The sequence below is a fragment of the Bidens hawaiensis genome, unplaced genomic scaffold, assembly GCF_021521415.1.
Source record: "Bidens hawaiensis isolate Kalapana, Puna unplaced genomic scaffold, B.hawaiensis_p1.1 tig00013425_1, whole genome shotgun sequence".
NCBI lineage: Eukaryota > Viridiplantae > Streptophyta > Magnoliopsida > Asterales > Asteraceae > Bidens > Bidens hawaiensis.
The window spans coordinates 65741-89220 of record NW_027492137.1 but is presented as its reverse complement, the minus strand read 5'-3'; the positions used below and the strand labels follow the sequence as shown (position 1 = coordinate 89220).

Sequence of the window (23480 nt, the reverse complement as noted above, 5' to 3'; positions counted from 1 at the left end):
TCTCCGATGTGACTTGATAAATGACGGAAATAAAATTAAAAGAAAAAAAGCAAATAAATAAAAATACCATTTAACAAAATATTAAAGAAAACATTGGAACACACACCGTTGGTAAGATGACGATATGCCTAGTAAGTCATGTTTCGTGCCCTTGAATTCAAAAATGAACATCTATGTAAGTCCCGACCAAGATATCACTCAGGTATGAAAGCGGCAATCAACCAATCAATGATTTAGTGTCCAGGTCATCCCCAACTGAATAGAGATTGAGAACGAACGAGGCAGCTGAATCCTGAAAAATCATATTCAAGCAACCCTAGAATTACGATCAGCAGATTAACTTTCATGATTTTAACATAAAAAATTAATTCACATTAAGACAGGCGTCCATATGTAAAAAAGTGAATAGTGGAATCAAGAGACAAAACTGAAAAGGAATCAAATCTGAAGTTATGGGAATGATTTGTGACCATACAAAAACCCCTTAAAAATAAATTCAAACAACAATAATAAAAAAATCATAACTCAAAATATAAATAAAAAACGAAAAAGTTTAAAAAACTAAATATTTCCGCCATCATTCTCGTTCAAAGACATATTTAAAAAATAAAAAAAAAGACGAAAATAGACAATGCCGAGATCAAAGACACAATAACGAAAATGAACAAAAGACACAATTATAACTAAAAAAAGACACAATAGATCGCAAAATATAACACAATGCCGAACAAAAAATAGTACAATGTTGAGTAATAAAACACAATATAAAAAAGACACAATCAATGACGAAAATAAACACAAAAACAATAATAAACAAAAAGACACAATGATGTTTTTCACTCATCATTATGTCTTTTTTTTAGAATGAGAAAGACGATGAAAATATTTTTGTGTTTTAGTTTTTTTATTAAATTTTGAGTTGTGATTTTTTTATTATTATTTTTTATGAGTTTTTGTTGTATGGTTGGAAATCTTTCTCATCGTTCTTATTTTTGTTTTCTTTTTTAGAATAACTTGATCGTATAAACCAATGGAAACCTGATAATTGTATAGGATTAACATATTGGTCACCCAACACGATGTGTTTTGGTAATAAATATTTTCTTGAATTAACTACTTCTTTGTGCATATTATTAGTTTTTTTTATAAAATAAATTATCCCTAAACAGCTTTGTTTGTCCTTATATGATTACTTTACTTTTTAGTGTATTATACAAATATTAAATGAAAGAATAAAAATATATACAAATATTTAATAATTATAATAATGCACATATATTGATGTGTAATATGTTTTATGAAATGGGAATCAACTTTTGTATTTTTTTCATTTGTTTTAGTACTGTAGTTGTGTATGCATGTGGTTCCTTAAATAAAGAAATTATCGAATTAGTCAAAGCCTAATACTAAAGCACTTAAAGTATTAATGTATTACAAATAGTAGGTTACAAGATTTGTAAATGCAACCCAACCATTTTCTTCTTCTCATTCTTCTTCAATGGCTTTGGTAATCAAGATTGAAAGACAATCCCACAAATTAATAACCCCTTTTGCTAAAACCCCTCCAACACTCTCTTCGTACAAGTTAGGCTTCATCGATGAGTTTGTTGCTGCAGTTGATGTAGGTATTGTTCTATTCTATTCCAACAATAATAATCACAACCAGAACTTTGTTGCTCGACTTGAAGAATCACTAAAGAAAACATTAGCGCGACTATACCCTCTAGCTGGTAGATATGTTGACGAAATCCACACCGTTGATTGCAATGACCAAGGTGTTGAGTTTATACACGCTAAAGTAAATATCATACTTCAAGATTTTCTTGCTTCTAAGGTGAACTATAAGTTTGTTGATGAGTTTATTCCATCCACACTTGGGGTTTCTCATCAACAAGGTGACCCGTTACTTGCAACTCAAGTAACAACCTTTAAATGTGGAGGTGTAGCAATTGGTGTATGTGGTACACACAAGATTGTTGATACTTCCAGACTATCTACACTTATAAATGAATGGGCTAGTACAAACCGCGAGCAAAATGAGATCGAAATTACAGGTTTCAATTCAACATTTTTATTTCCTGCTCGTGGTTTAACTTCCTTTCAGATGCCACCTATGAATGACGACATTCTAAAAAAGTACACAAGAATTAAACTTTCATTCAGCGAGAGCGTGATATCAAAAATGAAAGCAAAGGGAACAAATAGAACCCACCAATGGTCAAAGGTACAACTAGTGTCAGCAAGCATTTGGAAAGCTTTCATGTGTGTTGATCTGGCAATACACAATTATCAAAGAGAGTCTGTACTCTTTCAGGTGGTAAACTTAAGAGAAAAAATGGGGTCCTTAATACCCAAAGATTCTTGTGGGCATCATTGGGGGTTGTGTGCCACAGAATGTAAGACTCTTGAAACAATTGAAGAATTGGCAGATCGTTTAAGCGATTCTGTTAAGAAAACTATAAATGACTTGTCTAAGGGGTGCCAAAATCACGAAGAAGGTCAGCAAATGGTTCTGAATTCGTTGTTATATCTTACCAATATTCATGAATCTACCAACGTTGTTATCGTAAGTAGTTGGTGTAAGTTTCCATTTTATGAAGCTGACTTTGGTTTCGGAAAACCCATTTGGGCGGCCCCTAGGACCGTACCGCTGAATCATTCGGCGTATTTGATTGATGACATTGAAGGTAATGGAGTGGTAGCATATGCATTTCTTGAAGTTAAAGATGTCCCTCATTTCAAAGAAGCTCTAGAACATGACACCTCTTTTGGAGCTTCAATTTCCTAAATTATACTGGTATGTTTATAACTATATTAATGCCTTGTGGGTTCAGATCAATGTCTTTTAAGATGAGATTCGTGTCCTTGGTTTGTTGGTAATTGTATTCTGATTCACGTTACTTAATTTATGTACTTTGTGTTTTCGAGATATGTGAGAATTATTTATAAAAGTAGAATATGAACATTTTACTATTTTAGTTTGGAAAAATTCTCATAATAGCCCTTTTTAGGATAGAGAAAGCCTAAAATAGCCCAAAATCCTTAAATGTTTCCAAAATAGCCCCCTAAATTTGGACCGAGGCGACGCCTAGAGAAAAGTTCTGACGAGATATTTAAACCAATAGATATTTAACACACATATATAAAGTTTTCTAAAAATACGACGAGATATTAAAAAATATCGGGGGACCAGTCAATATTTTCCACTAAATCTTCTTCAAAAAAACTTTTTGCCCAACGGTTTAAAAATGTTTCCTACCCTCCCTACAAATTACAAAAACATGGGAAATTATGCTTGAAAATTCAGTTTGTCAAGACGCATTTATGGTGAATTTATACCAAGGTGACCGTAATTTTGAAAAAAATATTGTGGGGCCCTTATATATTACTTCACTAAATCTTATTCTCAAAAGTTGTCTTGTCAGACGGTTTATTAAGGTTTCCTATCTGACCCCTACAACTTTTAAACACATGGAAAAATGTGTCTTTTAACTTAGGTGGTGTTTGTTTTTCATTAAAAGTACTTCCCAACATCTTTTGTCTGCACCGCGCAGACCACGCGCAGACGTTATGCTCTACAGTGTGTTTGTTTTTCAGAAGACATTTCATTAAAAAATGTTTGCGCGTTCTCTTCTCCTAAAAGTCTTGCACCTATCACTGATTCACTTCTGACCTCTTCTCCTCTCCATTTTTCATTCATCAGACAACACTCTATCCATCTTCTTCTTCTCCAAATCCTATCTTCTCCTATGACTTCACTCACGGCAGCAGCCACCACCACCACCGCCGTCAAACACATCATCACCACCTCTTATTAAACCCACCACTAAACTCCAACTTTCATCCACCTTCATTCCAAAACCCACAACAACCCTCTTCACCCAAACCCCTAAAACCCAGGAACAATTGTAACTAAAATGGCACCGACTAGAGTAAACGCACCATTGACATAAGTTAACGCAGCTAGAGCTCCATACACTCCTGCTTCAATCCCCTAATCACTAGCAGATGGAGATTCAATTGTAACTAGTGGATTCTTAAAGGCACCTTATACCCATTGAAGCATTGATCCCATTTGAGATGTATTTACTGTTGGGTCAATTGTTGTTTGGCCCAAGTGTAAGGCCCAACCCAATAATTATGTTACATTATATATGGTAATGTCTTGGCTAACAAGTTAGGGTTAGTCTATATAAACCGAGTTATGGTTAGACATTAGAGATAGTGAGTTTGGTGTAACCGAGTTAGGGTTCATCAAGAGTCAAACCGAGTTAGGGTTTGAGGATTGTAATAAGTTTTTTGAGTTAGATTTTCTGATTAATATAAACAAGAGTTATTCGTTTAGTTTATGTGTTGATTATCGATCCGGGACTCGAATTGGTATCAAAGGCAAGTTTAAGAAGTCGATAATCGAGTTAACTGGGTATAGGCGGCTAAGGAGTTACGAGCCGGCGATCAAATAGCGACAGACAACGCGTAGGTTGTTTGTGCGGAAATAACTTGGAAACACGGTGGTTTCCAATCGGGGTGTTAGGCGTAAAAAGGTTGTTATCGGAAATCGGTTTCGTGACTTAATTGTTTCGTAGCGGCGTTGGGATTTTTGATTGACTAGTGAGCTGTATATCTTTGTTATTAAAGAATATTAAAGAATGTGTAACAAAAGTCAACTTATTTGATTGGTAACCAGTGCAAAGTTATGAAGAAAAGAAAAAAGGAAATTATTGCAATTAAAGTTTTTTGTGCACACTGTTACGTCGAATTTAAAAGGAAAAACAAGGTTTGATTTGTTTGGCGAGCAAACGAATTTGGTTTTGAAAAGTTGTTCGGGACTGATTTGTTCGTATTTGTTCCAACGTAGTGGAGCAAGGGTGTTTGAAAACGTCAATGGCAGGTGATAAAAAAGAGCCGGTAATCCAACCCAAAGCGAGTGGGGGGATATCGTTGCAGGTTCCAAAGTTGAACGGAACTAATTACATCACATGGGCGATTGTGGTGGAAGCGATCTTAGATGATCAAGAGTTATGGGAAGTTGTTCAACCGAATGAGCGTGCGGTTATTGATGCGAAGAAGAATAAAACGGCAAGGTCGTTTTTGTTCCAAGTTATGGAAGGTAATATTCTTCTTCAGGTTTCTCAATACAAGAATGCTCGAGAAATATGGGCGGCTTTGAAGGCACAGTTTGTTGGGGCCGAGCTAGTTCAAAAGGCTCGACTACTAACATTGAAAAGTGAATTTGAGAAACTCAAGATGGCGGAAGACAAGACTGTTGATCAGTTTGCAGGAAAAATAACCGGTATGGTTTCAAAGGCAACGGGTCTTGGTCACGTATTCGAGCAAGATGTCTTGGTGATGAAGTTACTGGATGCGGTTCCAGACAAATACTTCAACTTGGTAGCATCAATCGAGCAAACGGTTGATCTTGATAGTATGAGGTTTGAAGATGTTGTTGGAAGACTTAAGGCGTTTGAGGAATGTCTACGAGGGAGAGAACGCGCTTCAAATTCACAAGGTCGGTTACTTTTCAATCGGTCGGAAAGTAGTTACAAAGGTAAGTCGTATGATCAGTCTGGTAGCCGAGGTAAGGGTTGGCCGAGTTCAAATGGACGTGGAAGAGGCCGGGAAACCGGAGGTCAAGACCGAGAGGATAAGGATCAAGATGGTTGTCAAAACCGAGATGGTCAACATCGTGGGTCAAGGTATACGGGTCAAAGAAAGGATCGTCAATGGAGAAGAAAGGATATGTCACAGGTTCAGTGTTTTCGTTGTGATGAGTTCGGTCACTTTGCGTCTTCGTGTCCGGAACGTATGAAGAAAAAGGAAGAATCTAATTTGAACAAAATTGATGATTTTGATCCGAGTTTATTTATGATTAAAGGTGATCAGAAAACGGTTTTTTTGAATGAAGATGGTGTGATTCCAAAGTGTTTCGAAACCGAGCCGATGGAGAAAGATGTTTGGTATCTCGACAACGGAGCATCGAATCACATGACGGGTAATAAAGCGTATTTTTATGAATTGAATGAACAAGTCACGGGAACGGTGAAGTTCGGAGATGAATCTTGTATTGATATTCGGGGAAAAGGGTCGGTCTTAATTGAAGGAAAAATGGGGGAGCAACATTTGTTGACCGATGTATACTACATTCCGAGCTTACAGTGCAATATCATAAGTCTTGGTCAAGCAACGGAAAGTGGATGCGAGATTCACATGAAGCATGATTTGCTAACCATGAAAGATGATACAGGTAAGCTTTTGATGAAGGTGACAAGGACCAAGAATCGATTGTACAAAATCAATCTCAAGATAACAAGTTCCGGTAAACGAGGTATCATTGGAATGAAGAATTTTGCAGGTAGGGATCTTCAAAGTATTGGACTGAAAGAAGACAAGCCAGTTACGAGTCAAATTCCAATCAAATATCCAAGTTCCAAAATTCAAAGTCCAAAGAAGAGAGTTCAAGAAACTAAACGCGTGGTCAAGGAAGTGATTCAAGACCAGGGAAGGCGTCTAGTGATCAAACGAAGCAAGTGTGTCTTCTATCCAAGTGGAGCCGAAAGAACATTGCAAGAGATCATGAAAAGCCTCGGGAGAATCAAGTAAAGGATGACAAGCGTGAACTCGAAGACCGCCAATTTCGAGTAGGAAATTAGGGGGTGAGTTGGGTGACTCGGGTACAACAATTGCGGGGGTGATTGTTGGGTCAATTGTTGTTTGGCCCAAGTGTAAGGCCCAACCCAATAATTAGTTACATTATATATGGTAATGTCTTGGCTAACAAGTTAGGGTTAGTCTATATAAACCGAGTTATGGTTAGACATTAGAGATAATGAGTTTGGTGTAACCGAGTTAGGTTCATCAAGAGTCAAACCGAGTTAGGGTTTGAGGATTGTAATCAGTTTTTTTGAGTTAGATTTTCTGATTAATATAAACGAGAGTTATTCGTTTAGTTTATGTGTTGATTATCGATCCGGGACTCGATTTACAGGTTTAACATCCTTATAACGAATGCTACTATTTACAACTTTCCCTGCTCGTCTCTGTGATGAACTATGCATCAGTAGCATGTCATATGCAGCCTCAACCTGCAAGTATTGATCATCATCAGTAGGTCTTAGCCTCCACCGTCGCCCTCACCATGGCCTTAGCCTCCACCGGCGGCGGCATCGCAAAAAAATACGACGAAATTGACGTCGCCCCAGAAGAACGCGCCCGCGGCATCACAATTAACAACGCCACGGTCGAATACGAGACCGAAAATCGACATTACGCACACGTCGACTGCCCCGACGTACCGAATATGGTTGTTTTTTTTAAATAAACAGGATCAAGTAGATGATGAGGAGTTACTTGAACTTGTCGAATTGGAAGTTCGAGAGCTTTTATCGTCTTACGAGTTCCCCGTTGTTGATATCCCCATCGTTTCGTGCTCGGCTGTCACACCCCGACTTACGGCCTAGGCGTGTGACCAACAGTTGGTACCGGTTTTGTAAATGTAATATATATATATATATATATTTTGAAACATTAGTTTATTTGTATATCTTAATGAAACATTTTGATTTATTAGAAAACTTCTCAGATAATAAATATCCGAGTGGTTGATTTATAAATCTTGTTTCGATTTTATAAAATTTGTTTAAATATTTTTTTTTATATTTTATTCATTTTAAATTATGAGCCATCTCTACCTTGCGAACATTCACTTCATGAATGGCTCCAATTCCTGATACTGTATTTTCCTGAAATATTAGAAAATACGTCAGCGATATGCTGGTGAATACTCTGACGCTAAAAATATTTTCTTTACTTAATCACCCCTCGAGACCACGTAAGTCTCGGCCCATCTTGGCTTAGGAATAATTAAGTTAAACAATCATCATAAACTTGAGTCTCTACACTAGGTCATCTCAGCAAAACACCGCAGCGTTTCGACATAACTTAGGTACCATAAATATACACATGGTCAGTCTCACTCGGACGTAACTTAGGTCCGGCTCATCGTGACTGGAGGTCGTGACCAAGCGTGGTGCGATGTGCCCACCGCGTTCCACATATGTAAGGATCCAGACAAACGTATACCACAGCCTGAGGGCTAGGCTTATACTCTTATTTAAAATGTTTTAGAGACACGTAGGCTCATGTAAAGTTTTACACATAACACGTTTTGTTTGAAAACAAGGTTATAAAAGTGGGGCGTATTCACCTTTTCGTTTTGGATCGGCTTCAATACACCGTCCGAGGGTCTTTCCCATTACTACCTCGCACCTATAGTACGAGTATAGCCTTTTTCTTTTGGATCAGCTTCAATACACTGTCCGAGAGTCTTTCCCTCTTCTTTGTTATCTCGCACCTATAGTACGAGTTTTACTTTTTGTTAGTCGGATATACAATCTGGCTTAAGATCATTAGTCTCTTTTTGTAAAATCTTTACCTCGATTTTTATGAACCTTTAGTTCAAAACATCTTTTCTTTATTTTATACCTTTAGTTTAAAAAATATCATTTCTTTCTTTTCTTTTATAAGTTAAAATCCCTTGTTTAACTTATTATTCTTTTTCTTAGTCTTTACATTTCTTCTTCATTAAGAAACGTATCATCTTCTTCTCTTATTACTTAAATAATATTATCAACTATAAATATGTTTGAACCTATAGTCCAAATCATATATCACTTATTCTTTAGCTCGATATGATTTCCTTTCTAAAATATACGTTTTCAAAATGTATACTTATATATATATATATATATATGATTTATATAAATAATATAAACAATATATATATTTTCATTTACTTAATATATCTTTAAATAATATATTTATCTTTATTTAATAAAGATTATATTATTTTATTTGTTTCTTCGTTATTTCTCACTTTATTATTAGAATCATATATTAGCTTTTATCTTTATATTTTCTTTGCTTTATTTTCTTTTTTTTTTGTTTATTTTCGAGGTATTGACTATATCCTTGACTATGGTCTAAGCCTTTATTATTTTATTAATATTTTATTCGGGCATTATGCATACCTTGTTTGGCTTATTAATTTTTAAACTCACGGACAGCACTTCGACGTTGACACGTATATCGAGAATCTTGATCAGCACCTCCTTGGCGAGCAAATCGAGGTACACCAGTCTTCAAGTCTCGTTGGCACGCATTTCGAGGCAGGTTGTCGGGTCGTCTCGTGTCGGTACGTACTTCGAGGCGAATCGTCGGGTCGTCTCGGGTCGGCACGTACTTCGAGGAAATCGTCGGTTGAGGGCACGGATTATAAGGTAAGGATCGTCGGGTCGTTGCTACGTTGGAGCACGCAAACCAAGGCATAACAGAAAGTTATGATGAACTCTACGGCCATGGTTCGCTATTTATAACACAGCCTCTACACCTCCAGCGTACCGTTGGTTCTAATGGCGACGGTCCGCTGCTGCCCTTGTGATCCGCAACACCAAACGCGTGTCAAAGTTGGTTGAGTTTCGAGAACCCAAACCAACGATACTATCGTCGGATACTACCACCTTTATCTTTCTTAATATAATAATATCTTATACTCAAGACTCAAGAGTTGTCATCATAATAAAGGCATCTCTTTCTATATAAATATGTATGACTTGAGCTTTCTGTATGCATATATATATACTAACTAGCTTTTAGCCCGTGTTACGCGGATTTATTAAGTTTTTTAATTTATTTTTTTAATATGTAAGTAGTTATATTAGTTTTATGATTTATGTGTTTAGTTAAATATCTAAACTTTTCATATTATTACAATTAACCTGCGTGGAACATGAATGTCGCTTTTAATGACATTATTTTTCTTTTAAGGGAGATGAATTTCACAAAACTATTGAAGATTTATTTAGGAATTCATAAATGGTACGCATGTGTTGGATATATAGGTTATTGTAAGTTACACCCCTTTTCGGTTGCGAATAGGCACAATAGGGTAAAGCCAGAATCAATAGTGTATAGGCTTCATCGTGAGAGGTAACCTGGTGGCAGGGTTGCTTGCATTAGAAGAGTCGGCAACAATTGAGCACATTCAACTAATATATACCCCTTTTTGTTCTTTCAAGTAGTGTTAATCGAACAAATAATTAGTCTCGTGTACTACATTTGGTTGGGGGTGGGGGGTTGATGAAGTGTATTAGACTCTCTCTTCTCGTGGGTAACAAAATAAGAACAAGGGAATATATAACTATAAATGAGAACCATGATTTCTTTTAATCAAGAAGATAAGGGAATATACATGTACCCGATTCTGCTATCAAAACTCGTGATTTTTCAGTATTGAGAACAATGGTTAGTTTGCTCATAACAATTAAGAGAAGAAAAAGAAAAGATGCCTATTATTACACCTATAAGATTAAAATCCATACACTGCTAAATAAAAAAAAATGGTGTTGAAACTATTCAACAAACCATGACTGTTTGCTTTATCATCCTAAACGCACAATCACAAAGCAAACACAAGTTCAAAAATCAAGAAAATTGGCATATAGGTGAGTGAAAGTTCAGCCAAATTTTTTTGCAGCTTCATCGAGAGCCTCATCCACTGAAATCTCACGTGGCTTTAATTCCACCTATGTAAAACAAATAAAAGACATAATTAATCAACAAAGAAATCTTATTTAATTAAACCTGAGGCTTACTTGTTTGGTAATTTTTGACAGTAAAAAGACTATCCAATATTGCATATAGTCGGAGTGTTTTTGGGTTGAGCGGAGTCGGAGTGTGCATAATCCTTAAAAAAAATATTTTGTTAGTATTACCCACTAAGTTTATACTTAACTTAACGTGAACCACAAACTATATAAGAGTTGATGATTAAACCTCATGTTCCAAAAATAAATTTAGTCAACAAATGAACTCTATAAAATTGATTTGAACAATCTATATAAATGCCTACCAACAAATCAAATGTGTCGCGCTCTAGTCACTTCCCACCCCCTATGAGGCCACCAGATTATTTCATCTGTGAATGGTGAAGTCTCATTTATTTAGCCTACTTTTATAAAACGACCATGCTTATATACACTTAACTATCTTGCAAGGGTGTTCATCAGTTATGATATTGGATATTTGGATTTGATTTTTCTCTCCATATTCAAAATCCGATCCGAAAACGAAATTGCCTAGCCGAACCTAATTCAATTTGGATCGGTTTTGGTTAAAATCCAAAATAACTGAATTTAACTAAAAAACCAAATTGGCCTGTTTAATTATTGTCTGTTCCAACCGAAGCTAAATTTTCAACAATATATTATTTCTCTTTTCTTGTATCTCTATTTTCATTTGCAAAACATGAAAATCTTATAATTTTAGTAGAAAAGTAAAGTAAGTTTGGCATACACTATAGCAATTTTAAAGTATATTATGGAAAATAGAATAGGAGTACAAAGCTTGCTATTATTTTTAAAATCAAGTTCCATAGGCATCACAATATAATCATATTCATAATCTTACCTGCAAAATCGGATGTGGAGATTTGGGCTTATGTGCTTATCAACTGAAATGGGCTTGACATTACCAAAAGTAGTAACTGTTTAAATCAGATAACCAAAAAAACCGATATCCGAAAACCAATCTGAAATTCGAACTCGTAATTCGGATGCGGTTAATAACCGAACCAAATTTAGCTTCTTTTTTTTTTCACATACCTACTTTTCATGCAAACCAAGCACTTTTCAAAATCATAATCCAATACTTGTATACATAGAGCGCAACTTATACCCATTACACTTGGTCTCTCTATGCTCTTTCCATCTAATCTCCTGAAGGCATGCTATGTGAACCCTACGCCTTTTAAGCACATCCACCAACTCCAACAACTTACTATTAAGGGTTCCAAATTCTACGAAGCCAAACACAATATATGCCCCTTATCTTTACCTTTACCTACACCTCTCGTTAATATCTTAAAATTTATATGGTAAGAATTCAAATCAAACTAAATATAATAAGTTCCAGATTTAATGATATCTTTGAAAAAAATTATACTTTATATAAAAAAATACCTAAAGTTTAGAATTAAAGGGAACTATTTATCTTCAAATTTAAAAGTTAACGAACCTGAACATTGAAGCTTTCTTCAACCTTCTTGAATGGCACCAGTAATTGCACATATATCTTCAACTTTCGGTGACAGCTTCATGTGTTAGGTTGAGATATATGATTTAAAGTAGTGTATGGCTATTAAACATTTCTGAAACTGTATTTAGTCTTCTTCTTTAGGTGAGATGTTATAATAGAGTTTTTATTATGACATACATTCATTGTTTTTTGTTATTTGGTTAGATGAACCTGTTATTAAACCTGCTCCGAATGGTAACAGTTAAATGCCAACTCAACTATCGAGCACCGGGTTAAACTCAATCCGGTTTCTGAATAACCATGTCTAAAAATCCAGATTGTGCGGATATAAAGTTGTTTATAAGCAGAAGCTTGATGTATTGTAGTACACGACACAAAGATACTTATGTATTTGGTAACCAAATCCTAACCCTCTTTAAATAATCACAAATGCAGCTCCAAATCTAAATAACCGAAATCAATGTTAGGTTACACATAAATATTTGTAAAGCTATATTGAGCATCTATAGATCAAGGACAACCAAACAAATTCAATAGAATTTTAATTATCAGCACATCATGTTTGTTATAAAGCATAAACAATCTGATTGATTCTAAACTTATTGTATCGAATCTTCTTACTACCTATGTATAATACTTATGAATGTCAGCTCCTATATTGTTATAGTTCTACAAAAATGAGCAAAGAACATGTAGTAAATCATTAACGTAACCCGAATCAACATATTAGGGATTAAACGTAACCCAAAACAACACGTTAGAGATAAAAACACAACCCGTATCAACCTGATAATAACTATGTTTTTGGTGATATAGTCATTAATAATCGAATAACTTTTCACATTTCCTCTTTAAAAGTTATAAAACATACCCGTTGGACTCGTTAGAGATAAGAGATAACCCAAATCAACCCGTTGTAGATAGAATATAATCTGAGGTCAAGCCATTAGAGATGACCCAAAAGCAACAAACAGTAAGTGGTTAATGAGTTTTAAACATGTACACACAAAAATCATAATTAGTAAGTGGTTTATGAGTTTTAAACATATACGCAAAAAATAATATGAACCGGCCACCGGGGTGCAAAACACATGCATAAACAGAAAGATAATCAAGTCAATCAATTGATTATCAAAATTTAAACCCTAACCAAAATATAACAATCGAATAACAAATTATTGTAAAGCAATTATAGCAACTGAATAAGATCTAAACTTGAACCCTAACTTATTTATAACAACAAATTACTAAAAATCAATTCATGTATTCGTTGGTTACCTTGTTCGGATAAACGTAACTGAAGCGGAATGATTGCTAGGGATGAACATGAGGTTGACGAAAGAAGACCGACGACAATACATCATCATCGATATTGCCGAGGAAGATCGAACAGGAGACCATAGATTGCTTAATTTCTTTTTAGGTCTTCAACTGGAGTGATGATGAATGCTGCGGTAGAGAGGAGTTATAGTGGAATAAAATTTAACGGGTTGTATGTAGATGCCATCTACGATCGATTGATTGATACAAGGGTTGAACTTTGAAGGAGTCATTTATGGTTTAGAAAGAGGTGAAGAATGAAAAGAAGATATTGGCATGTTCGTGGGTGGGTGAGATATATCCCGTACGCGTATAAACGGGAATGAGAAGACTCCATTTAAAAATATGGTAGGTAATTATATAGATAGATAGTTAGATGATAATATGTTTGTTTCTCATTTGGGATAACTACCATATATATATTATGTAAAACTTGAGAACAGGTGGCGGGAATTTGAGAAATATAATCATTGTTACCGCAAGATGGCATTCTCAAAATTTATAAATAGTTAGTGGTAATAAGCAACGTGGCATACTTAAGACAATCTGGCTTCATTAATAGTTGTGATCCATATCCAGATTTAATATTAAATACTTATATTACAATTTAAAAGATTAATTTTAACGATGGCATTTTATATGTATTAGTATAAATGTATGTGTATTAATAGTAATAATAGATTCCCTTCTTATTTCGACTCAACACTAATAATAAACGGTGTTTAAATGATGATCGACAAATATTAAACGTTCGTTTAAATATCTCGAAACACAAATAATTAGTTTCTGCTTAAATGCTCAAGTGATAATATTTTCTAATATAAACCGAGATACATTTTATTTATATCCATTAGTGAATATTTGGACCCACTTCTTATGTCATTAGTATAAATATATATATTTTTAACCTTTCAACTTTTGAAGTTGACATTTTTGTCTCGAAAATTTGAGGGGTGTTACATCGGCATTGTTAGCTTTAGTGACGTTAACCGAAAACCCGAAAATTTTAAAGGGGGAGAATAAATATTGATAAAATTTACGATTTAATGGCTGCTGTCGATGAGTACATCCCACTCAAAGGCAGATTGATTTACCGTTTTTGTTAGCGATTGAAGATGTTTGTTCATTAAAATATATGCTAGTTCTTTAGTTTAATCAAGTTTTGGTTTGATGTTGCTATGTTATATTATGTTATTATTATTATGAGCTGCATTATTAATGAAGATTTTGATTTGATTCATATTATAAGTTGCTACAAAGACATGTATGTTTTATTTTAGCAGTTTGCAGACGTTAAAAAAACAAATAATCTTCTTTTTGCAGACTGCAGAGGTTTAGTCCACCTCTTCTGCTACAGATGTCTACAGATGTGGTTCGCAAACTGCGGTCATTTTACCTCTTAAAAAACAAACAGCACATTAGTCTTTTAAGAAGCATATTTGGTAAATTTGTACTAAAGAGACGAGATTTTAGGTAAATTCTTCCGGGTCCGTCCATAATTTACATTATATGTAGAATCTCATCTTCCTCAATCATCCACCTTCTCTTCCACAATCATCACACCAACACTTGTTCTTGAATCAAAATCATGAAGTTTACGAGGGGAGATCGTGTGAAGGTTATGGATATGGGTCCCGGGTTCATTGATTCTTATTATGATGGCAACATAATCTCAACGTTCAGAAACAAGTACATTGTTCAGTTCCACACCCTGCTTAAAGAAGATTTAGTGGAAAATATGGACTGGTCCCCCAATATTTTCAAATATCTCGTCGGATTTCATAAAACTTTACACGTGTCAAATATCTATTGGTTTAAAGATATTGTCAGATCTTTTCCCTAGGCGTCGCCTCAGTCCAAATTTAGTGCGTTATTTTGAAAATATTTATAGATTCTGAGATATTTTAGACTTTCTCTTTCTCTTAAAAAGGGTTATTATGGGAAATTTCTCTTTTAGTTTTGGTTTAAAATGTGGCAAGGTGGCACAAATAGTGAAGTCAAAGAAGTAAATTCGGACATGTTAAACCCGAAGCTAACCTTCAAATGTGAGTTCCTGAAATATATATTGACACCTTCATTTCATGATTCTCATGAAAGATTTCTTTCCACTTTGGTTGGATAGCATAGATATCTACTCTTGTGATATATTTAAACACCATTGCTTCGTGATTCTTGTTTTCGAAATATTATCACTTTATTGCTCAGGTTATGATTGATTTGTTTTTTCAAGTTACGAAAATTGATGGAGTGGAAATGGTTTTATAGGAAAGGGAAAGAGTGATAATGGTATCTAGGTGATCTGTCATTTAAAATGACCGATCTCTGATTAAATATAGGGCTGTTAATTTTTGTTAGGTGAGTTGGAGTAGTAGCTAGTGTTCTGTCATTTGAAATGATAGATGTGATACATTTTTTGTGTGATCCGTCATTTGAAATGACGAATGTCCAGACGACACTTGTTATTTCAAATGGAAACTGTACTATAAACAATACATGCCAGATTTGACAACTGCTAATATTAATTTTTTTCTTTTTATATTTTTTGTATACATCTGTTTACTTTTATTTTATTTAAAAAAACTAATAATTAGTATTATTTATAAAATAAAATTTTATAATTAATTATTAAAAATTAATTATTATTATTAATATACTAATTAGGTTTGCTACCCTTGTAGCACACGAGTTACAATAAAAAAAATAAATTTATTTAAATAATAACACAATGTAAAATACAAAAAATATGTTCAACAAATATAAAGATATATTATATGGTAAAATAAATTACACAATACACAATATGGAAATAAAGAGTTGTGACAAAATTCATAAATCTCAAAATTTTTCTTTGTACACAATATTTGTAGTTTTATTTTCTATATCAAAATTTAGTAGTTTCACAATGTTTCTGTTTTAACTCTAGATAATGCAACACATATTCATAAGCTAAAACTAATTGTGTAAAAAACAAACCAACTATTTATAATGATTGATCTTTGCTTTTATTAATCTTTAATGGAAAACAAAAATAAATTGAAAATTTCATTCTTTAAAATTAATTATTTTATCTAAACGTGTAGGGGTTTTTTTTAAGAATAAAAGTATGAGTTCCAATATTACATCTGGATATGATTTCGGCTTCTATAGCACGATTATCATATTGTATTTTCATATGTAGTTTAGTTTCATTCATAGACCAATTTTCTAGTTAATATTTTAAGAAACATTACTTCAACATCGGCTTTTAGGACTAACCTATGACTTGACAACCTTAGATTTTGAGGTCACTTAAAACATTAGGAAACTAATACTTTCTTGTAACGTATAATTTTATGTCTTAAGATACCATCTAGAAAATGGTAATGTTTTTCATCTCCCAGAAACATGGATAACTAACGTCTGCTAATTTATTGAACGACCTCATTTTTTGGTGCAAACACAACTCATTTACTAAAGAAATCTATATATTTGAAATCTTCAATAATAAAAGGATAAACAAAGTCAATTTGCCATATGATTAATAGTGTGCTAATATCTAACATTTGTATTCCAAAGATAAGAAGTTGTCTTATCCACCTGAAAACCAAAACATGTAGTCTAGTATTCTAGTATTTATATTTTTGTGAACTTTTAAGATGATGAACTTAACATAAATGATGAGTTGATTAAATAATCAACTAGACTAAAAGTTGTTAATGGTACATTTTTAAGCTAGTCCGTGACCAAAACTCATTCTAATCTTAAACTGTTTTGATCTAAACCATGTTTTATACTTTAATCAGTTAAAGAAACCCGCTCATTTAAATTAACATAAAACAGACAATACATCAATGGTGAATTTGTCTTTTAAGGGGTTGAAACAAAAAAAGCTTGTAATTTAGTAGACAATCATATATATTTAATAAGTTAAGTTTATTAAAATTTTAAAAATAAGTTAATCTTGTCTCTTCATCCAATAATATCATTTCTTATAAAACCTTAATATTAATTAACTAATATATAATATATTTAAAACCTTAAATTTTTGTAATCATTATTCAATATCAACGTGAAAATTGGTTACCTTATAAAAACATTATATTAATAATAATACAATATATTTATATAAAACATAATAACCTATTCATGCTTGTATTTTCATTTTTAAATCAAGAAAAATTATTAAAAAGAGAAAATGAAAAATTAAAAAGAAAAAAATGAAATACAAAACTATTAATAAGAAAGATAATTGTATTTAATATCATTTCTTATAAAACTTTAATATTAAACCTTAAATTTTAATTTATAAGGTTTTATATCATTTCTTATAAAACCTTAATATTAATTAACTAATATATAATAGATTTTAAACCTTAAATTTTTGTAATCATTATTCAATATCAACGTGAAAATTGGTTACCTTAAAAAAACCTAATATTAATAATAATACAATATATTTATATAAAACATAATAACCTATTCATGCTTGTATTTTAATTTTTATATCAAGAAAAAGTTATTAAAAAGAGAAAATAAAAGATTAAAAAGAAAAAAATGAAATACAAAATTATTAATAAGAAAGATAATTGTATTTAATATGAGAGAGAGGAAGAAAAATTTTATAAGAAACATTTTTTGTTATGACATGTGACATTAGAAAGTATTATTTATTATATAATATAGATCTGTTTTTATATTTAAAAGGACAAATGAGGATATCTATAAACCATTATCACGTTTTATCTCTAACCATTTTCTGATTTCCACAACATCAAATTTCCTATTTGAAAAAAAAATTATTGTGATTGTAGGAAATAATATTGACTGTGTGCCAGGGAATACTAATAGATTTAAATAGTCAATAACATACCATGTTCGGGTTACTAATTTATATAATAATAAAAGTGGCAGAAATTAACATGCATTAGTCTCTTGTATATTGTGCATTCAAGTTTGTATCATGTAATATTCATTTTATATAATTTTTTTTTACTGTTGGTCCATACACTTTTTCATAGTTTACAAATATGTCACAATATGTATTTTTCCACTTTCAACTTTGGTGTCCTATACTTTTCATCTTTTACATTTTTTTTAAAATGTAATGATTTTAGCATAATTTTGAATTAACTAAACAAAACGATTATAATAAAGTGGCAGGCAAACGGGCAACAAGCTGCACCGCGACCCCTTTTTTTGTTGTTTAGCGTTTACGTTTGAATTTAACGAGTTAACGTGCTGAAACGCATGCGTGTGGTTGAATGTTATGTCTATTTTCCCGTTTAACAGCCCCATCGCAACGTGTAGATGTTAAGTTGACTTAGTATTTTTTTTCTATATTTTATGTTTCGGCCTAATTTTTGTATGTTAACACGATGCAATGAGCGTTTGTGGTTCAACGTTTTTACGTCTACTTTTTGTTACTTTTTCTTAATGGTTAACGTTTGTTACTGACTGCGGGAGAGGGGATGGCGAAGGAAGGCGATGGTGGTGGTAACTTCATGCTTTAGAGTGGAGTAGATTTGTAAATACAAGATTTAACCTCCGCCGCAACGCGGGGGTGTAAATACTAGTTAGAAATATTTCCGCGTGTTTTATTTTACTACATGATCGTTGTTTGGGTTACTAATTAGACACTGAATGATTCTTGTTTCTTACAAAAAATGTAACATTCGTGACAACACGAGGTATGCCTTATTTTCTACGTAACGAGTAAACAGTTAACCGGTTATTTCGTATCGAGTACACGGTTAACCGAACGATACTGAGTATGACTCGGATATATCAGGAGGGTCATATACAAGTGATACATGTATTATAGAAACAAACATAATGATATTATAGCCCAAGTATGTGCAAAACCACTTAAACGAAAAGATTTTCGTTTAATGATACGCTGTGAATTTAAACCCGATCGTTAGTACCAAAACAAACATTCTATAATCAGTCAAGTCGATAAAGACTTATAGAAAAATTATATATGAGGTTTTAAGCAACCCTCGAAGGTATTTTGGAATTTTACAACGAGCTAGTATGTTTTTCTTATTTTACAAAATTAAGTCGAACAACACTCGTTTTTGCGCTGTCTGTCAAACTCGAACTATTTTTCGCATAAAAAACCGAACCCAAACTAAATTTGGACTCGGTATTTCACATTTGGCACGCAAAACAAGGCATAGTGGACCAAATGGGGGCCAATGGGACCCCACATGTGGCGGCCGCAAAAAGGGGACCCACCCCCTTAGTATAAGTTCAAGTCTAAGCAAGATATTTGGTCATTTTCACATGTATATAGGGGTGAGCAAAAAACGGTTCGGAACCGTCAGAACCGTGGTACCGGAACCGAACCGGTGCCTCAGAACCGCTAATGTGACTACCGGTTCGGTTCTCGGTTCTCATAATTTGCATTAAACGGTTCCCGGTTCAGTTCTGGGTAAACCGGCGGTTCTAGACTTGGAACCGAAGAACCGGAATATTCAAAACGTTTTAAATAAATTTACCAATCCCCATTTTTTATAGAGTAACTTATTAACCGACATCCATTTAATCATTTTTTAATTCAAATTTTCTTTCTTTACGTTCAAGAATTAGCAATCATGATCAATTTTGATTCAAGCTATCAAGGTAATTTAATATAAAATGATATGATCTTCCATTAATCTATCGTTGCTAATGATTTATTTAACTTCAACACTTAGGTTTTAATAAAAAATATAACGGATGTTCATGTTGTAATCTAAATTAGTTTTAACGTGAAAGAAGACATACAATTGTATAAACTTGTTTTACAATTTGCAAAGTTTGCATAACTCATTTGATAAATACATGATCGAACCGGTTCTAGCCAGAACCGATTAGCGAGACGGCTTTAGCGGTTCTGGAACCGAACCGGTTTACTATAATAGGTTCCAGTTCCGGTTCTGATTCTATTTTTCACTCATTATCGGTTCAATTCCGGTTCCGGTTCGGTTCTCGCGGTTCTGAACCATTGCACAGCCCTATATACACTTGAATAACTTTTTGAACAGCTGACCTTCTTCATCTTTGTCCAAAAACCAAAGGTAAATACTTATTTTAATGAGTTTTAATCATGTTTTAAACTTGTTATAATCATAAAAACATGTTTTGATTAGTATAAACCATGTTTAACCATCTAGTACCCCTTAAAATGATCTAAAAACATGGTTTGATCTTAGACATGGTTAGTAATAAAAAAAACATACGCTTTTTTGGCCAAAACACGGATTAGAACGTTTATATTGCGTTTTTACGGTTTAAAAACTCGATTTGAAACCCAAACCGAAACCCTATGTAACAAGGCTTAATGATTGATGATTTATGCTTGGTTTTTTTATAAGTGTTCTGTAGATACTCTATACAGCTAACCAACGACCCAAAAACTTGAAAAGAGGGCTTAATCGATCGAAAACTGCCAAAGGCAACACCGAAACACTCGTTTAGGGGCCGTTTATGATTAGATTGTAACATGGTAATTTTTAGAGTATGAAACTTTTCAATGGAATTAAGGATCATATTAGTGAGACCCTGTCCAATTAAGGAACTAAACGGGTGATTTATCGGTTAATTAAAACACATAAAATGAATTTTTAGAACTATATAAGTGTAAAAATTCTAGAATTATTTTATAAAGCTCTACACATTTAAATTTGTTATTAAAAAAATTATCATAATTTATGTACATTATATTAAGAGTTATTATAAATTGAAGATTTAATTTATATATGTTTTGATAAAACCGGCAGTATTGTGAATAATGAATTGACTGGTATGTCAAAACGTCAAAAGTGGTCAAATATCATAGTTTGGAATGAATTTGTTAAAAACAACATTTTTAAGAGATTTCCGGACAATTCTAGTGAATTGTACGCGTCTTGTACAATTAAACCCGTATGAAAACGAAAACGTACTATGCGCCCAAGCCAAGAACTGAAACCCTAATTTTCTTTTATAAATAGATACATTTTATCAAACAATAAGTTTACTCAAGTTTGTGTGATCTTACCTATTTCTGAAACGCGTAAATGACCAACTTGGTCAGGCACGAAAAACGGTGAAACTGAGCCAGGACTGGTTATAAACATTTGATATCATACAATGTCACAATTTAAAACTACTGATATGTTATGGGCGTAACAGCCATACCCAGACTAGATATACAGCTCGGTTTATTTTTAAAGACTGTACTGATATTTACAGTACAATACCGATTATCGGATACGAGCTATAATCGATGTGTATTAATTACTGCACTTGTTACCCATATGACACTACAATAAGGTGAGTTGCATGACCCTATTTTTTAATTTTTTTTATGAACATTTGGGGTGGAAAACATGTTTATATATACCAATTTATCTGGAAACATATTATGATGTGAATTTTCTAAGTGTTAACACTTGAAAGTCGATCTCCATACATGAGTGATTAACTACGAGCCCGTGGCATGTGAAACCTTGTTGAAACATGCTATGTGGTGTTAGACATAATACCTGTTTGGGCAAAAGGACCAATGTGGCCATGAGGAAATGGTGGGCAATAAGGGGCCACATAATTAAAGCACGTCCATGGTTCACTTGAGGCTTAGCATAATTACATCATATACATATATACATATTGTGAATACTACGATTACATAAACTGATCTCGTACAAACTTATAGAACACATCAACTATTCGTAATTGACCTGTTTTAACATGTTTTTCAGGTGAACAGAAGTCGGAATAAAGTGCATGTGTGCTCGATGCTTGAATTTGAGACCAACGCTGTGTAGATAGACACAAATATATTATTAAAGAACAAACGGCCTGAAGAACCGGTTATGTGTATTTCACTTAGTTTCTAAACATAGTACAAAACAATGTAAGATAATGTAAACTAGTTCGTTAATTTTTTTATAAACAATGTGGTTGATACCAGATGTGTCTGTTACATTCCCGTATTACGCTTCCGCATTTACCTAGTCGAGGTGTGACAGAATTTAGTATCAGAGCCATTGGTTATAAAGAATTAGGATGTCCCTTAGGATACCCTAATATATAATCGTAGGCTCGATTAGCTCTAGGAATAAATAAATTTGTTAATATATACTATTGACTTCCTGTATGAACTCGAATGGGCAAGTGGGTTATTATGGCCCGGAACGTTATAAAGGACTTGCTTGTACGAGAAAATTCAGGGAGAAATCGCTGAACAATCAGATAGGTAAAAACAACAACATATGTGTATAAAATACAATATTAATTATATATGTATAGATGATATGTGCTACTATATATGAATACATGTATATATCTTATTATGATTGATATTATTGAAAAATATTATTCTTATACTAACCTTTTTGCAGTGGGATGTCGAGAGCTAGAGACTTTGCAGCTGATCAAATATCAACACTATCCAGTGAGGAGGAAGAACCAGAAGAGGATCTGGAGGAGGAAGAAAAATGAGGAAATAGGTGAAAATGAAGGTGATGGCGTGGTTCCCTATGAGTCACTCGTTTATGAGCCTGACTTATAAGGCTATAGGTGTGATAGTTATCCCCTAGGGCATAAACTAAGCCTGAGGTAGGAGCCAACAGTACTTATCGCTCACCTATTAGAGCTCCTAGATATCCCACACCACCATCACACCATACCTCGATGACTACACCCACTAATAGAGATAGTCAAACTGCCCATATGGGTGTACCACTACCTGATCGCACCCTTACCCCACCCAGATTGACCTATCATAGGGGAGGAACCTCACACATCCAGGTTACCGAGATACCTCTCCCTACATAGGGTATACCTGCACCTGGCCAGGAACCTCCCCGTTTAGCCAACCCTGGCTAGGAGTATTGACTGATCATGTAGTAGAGCACTCGATAGCTAGAGCCACCAACATCCAGAGAAGGCATGAGATATATGATTGTATGTTGGGTATACATCAAGTAGTGCTGAACTTACAGCGATCCGATGTTCATTCTCGGTGGCTTTTGGACAGGGTGACAACCCAGTTATGGGGTTGTCAGGCAATTATTGCAACCTTAGTGGTTGTTTGTGTGTGGTTGTACGTTGTATTATATACA

The 23480-nt window shown here is 33.6% G+C and overlaps 2 protein-coding genes across 2 annotated transcripts; both read left to right on the top strand.

The window, feature by feature from the left end:
- The first annotated feature begins 1498 nt into the window (after positions 1-1498).
- On the top strand, positions 1499-2788 carry LOC143544006 (vinorine synthase-like). Its single transcript, XM_077036190.1, has one exon. It carries the CDS (start codon positions 1499-1501, stop codon positions 2786-2788), a length of 1290 nt encoding a protein of 429 aa, XP_076892305.1.
- A 2096-nt stretch (positions 2789-4884) lies between these two features.
- On the top strand, positions 4885-22857 carry LOC143544005 (uncharacterized). Its single transcript, XM_077036189.1, has 5 exons — positions 4885-4947; positions 5128-5432; positions 5541-5803; positions 5876-5957; positions 22758-22857. The coding sequence occupies exons 1-5, from the start codon at positions 4885-4887 to the stop codon at positions 22855-22857; spliced, it is 813 nt and encodes a 270-aa protein (XP_076892304.1).
- The last annotated feature ends 623 nt before the right edge of the window (positions 22858-23480 follow it).